The 2,938-nt window shown below is 41.3% G+C and overlaps 1 protein-coding gene across 1 annotated transcript; it reads left to right on the forward strand.

Moving 5' to 3' along the window:
- The first annotated feature begins 1,746 nt into the window (after positions 1-1,746).
- Positions 1,747-2,689, forward strand: SARC_13657 (hypothetical protein). The gene is made up of 2 exons (XM_014292213.1): positions 1,747-2,179; positions 2,386-2,689. Exons 1-2 carry the CDS (start codon positions 1,813-1,815, stop codon positions 2,577-2,579), a joined length of 561 nt encoding a protein of 186 aa, XP_014147688.1. The 5' UTR covers positions 1,747-1,812; the 3' UTR covers positions 2,580-2,689.
- Positions 2,690-2,938: the final 249 nt, after the last annotated feature.

Below are 2,938 nucleotides of genomic sequence, written 5' to 3' on the forward strand. Positions count from 1 at the left end.
TAAGCATAGTTGATTATATACACAGCCTATGTCGGCTGGCTGTTGAAAGTTCTGCAGAAACTTGCACATGACAATCTCTCTTGAAATAGTTGGAAACTTGGAGACTTGAACCATAGAGAGGGGAATATTAGAGGTAAAAGTAGGTTGCAGGTATTGACATATTGTTGTGTGTGTGTCTGCCTGATTGCCTCTGTCTGAGAATGAGCGTAGGAGAGGACGCGTCTCGTAGGCTGGCAGTCACACAGTCCCACAGACCACACTCATATGTAGTCACACTCACACAGTCAGTTAGTCAGTCAGACAGTAGACTCCCACAATCCCGCAACCCTACAAAGCCGGCCACGGAGGCTACGCCCGCGACTCACAGGCCGCAATTGTAGCACAGAATGAACAGTTCACGTTTAACGCTAACATTTTTTTAAACCCCTAAACCCTCCATATTTATTAGTGTTCTAAACCAGTGAATTTCGTATATGCAGGCATCAGTAAATATTTACCTTGAGAATAGTACTGGTGTCCTACTGACCTGGCCTGCTGCACCCAAACTTCTATTGGGGGGGTGGGGGGGGCAGATGTAGGTGACAAGTCGGGCCGACAAATAACCAAACGACATGTACGATGTCTCGTGCGACAATCTGGCAAGCAGATATCGTCGTTGTCGGATGCCAACCCAGCAATTCCCAATTTTGGGGGATGAGAAATCAGGAATCACTGATTCAGGATACACGCAGAACTAGAGTAAGTAGTAACTACGCGGCATTCTACAATCTACATAAGATTCTTGCACGCGGCATACCAAGGCGAAGGTTTTTTTGCCTTTTTGCTATGCGAGGCATTGATTGACTAATAGCTAAAGAGTGAATAGTAAACTTTCAAACCCCAATCAGAAGTGCTTCCCACTACTTGCTTGATTCTTTATTCAGAGATCAGCAATGTCAACTTAAATTAATTTTGATTCGATTGGGTATATTTATTTCCGCGTGCTCGAAAAATAAAGTGATCTCTAAAAACACAACCCAATATGGCAATACAATATAGACGACTCGAGCAGTCGAGCTTCTTAGATCCAGTTGTAATATGTGCAAAAGCCCTATACAATTGTACAAACAGCAATTGTACAAACAGTCAAGCACATCACAGTGATCACACTCGCACATACCAATGATCTACAGACACACACCCATATAATAGAAACACTAAACATATACCTATACAGTATACACACACCATAACACAGAGCCAAAACAAACACAATTAAACACTAGCGCACGAGATCATCCAATCGAATGTTTTATCGTTTCATCTCAAGTCGCCAGATCGTGAGATCACTGACCAAAAAATGGTGTGAGCAAAATAGTAAATATGAACACCATCGCAAGCGATCATCCAATAAAATATTATATCTATAAAGAATCGACCAAATATCGTTTCATTTGGTTTACAAAAAATCACTCTCCCCCCCTCCAAATATATGTGTTGAGACATGGTCAAGCTCAGAGCCGGACTCATGGCCTTTAGATTGTAAATATGTATGTCGAAAGCTGGATGATGTCATGATGGACAGGCACATATTGGCCAAGCTCTTGTGCGGGGAGTGGTGACGAATGGATTCTTTGATAGCTCATTCTTTCATACGACCCAGAGAATTCATCGCTCCTCTGCAGATTCGAAAGATGTGACCTTACCTGGGCGCAACATGTTACAGCCCAGTGTCGTTTCGCTATAAAAGCAGCTTAATATTCTTTCGTTGGTGATGTTCTCGTTTTACTTTCTACAACCACACATAAATATCCCGATCTCGGAGATACAACAATGGGTTCAACGGTATCAGTTCTCAAAGACACTCCAGAACGTGCGTATGTGGCATTTTCAGTAAATTGGAACGCATTAAAATGGTCACTATTTCCGATAACAACCCTGGCGACTGTCCTCACCGCTGGTTTGGCCCTTCCTGCTGTATTAGCTAGTGAGGCAGCAATAGCAGGTGTTGCAGCTATAGCGACAGCCGCCATTGACGTAGCGTATATAGAAGGTACTGACACGTTAGAGCTCAAATTCGCGAAATCTATCGATCTCTCTGAGAAACAAAGAGCACAGATCGCGGAAGCTGTGCTGAAAGAAGCTATCAAAATCATCGATAAGCACATGTCCGACAACGACTATCACATTGTTGAGCCTGGTATGTCAAATTCACTATATGTCAGATTCATTATTTCAATATCGTTGTGTGTATTCGTGTATGCGTTATAAGGATACTCAGGCACGAGATGCGAAATATAGGTATCAGCACATTTAAGACCCTTTCTTATCCTTCAGACCTCGACTATGTATCTTGAATTGCACTTTCAATGTAAACTTATATTTTAAAGCTCTCTACTTCACCAGGGGCAGTGTACGAATCTAGTAAGCAAAGTTTATCCCTGAATCAAAGAGCTTACGTGGGTAGAATTGTGCACAACAAAGCCGAGCAATCTCTTTCGCTCGAAACAACAGACACTTCGGCATGGAGCGGTCCCACGGTAAACAGCAAAAACAAGTATAAGTTATCGGACAGAGACTACTTTAATAGCTGGACATAGGAGAAGCAGATACACCTGAAAATCAGCACAGATGGTCCTGTTCAGCCTCCTAAGGCATCTTGTTGCGAGTAACGCGTGATGAAGCAATCTACTATCAATAAATAGTAAACAGATGAATACAATCATAGCGACAAATCGTAATTTACGAATCTGAACTACTTATATTAGTTGTTTTATTTGTGTGTGTGTGTGTGTATGTATTTATATATATATATATATATACATATATATATATGTGTGTGTGTGAGTGATTGTGTGTGTGTGTGTCTGTATGTGTGTGTGCTGTATATGTGCGTACGTTTAAACATATACTATTACACTATGAATATTTCTCAATTCCATCATATATATAAATATAT

The sequence above is a fragment of the Sphaeroforma arctica genome, assembly GCF_001186125.1.
Source record: "Sphaeroforma arctica JP610 unplaced genomic scaffold supercont1.3557, whole genome shotgun sequence".
Classification (NCBI taxonomy): Eukaryota; class Ichthyosporea; order Ichthyophonida; genus Sphaeroforma; species Sphaeroforma arctica.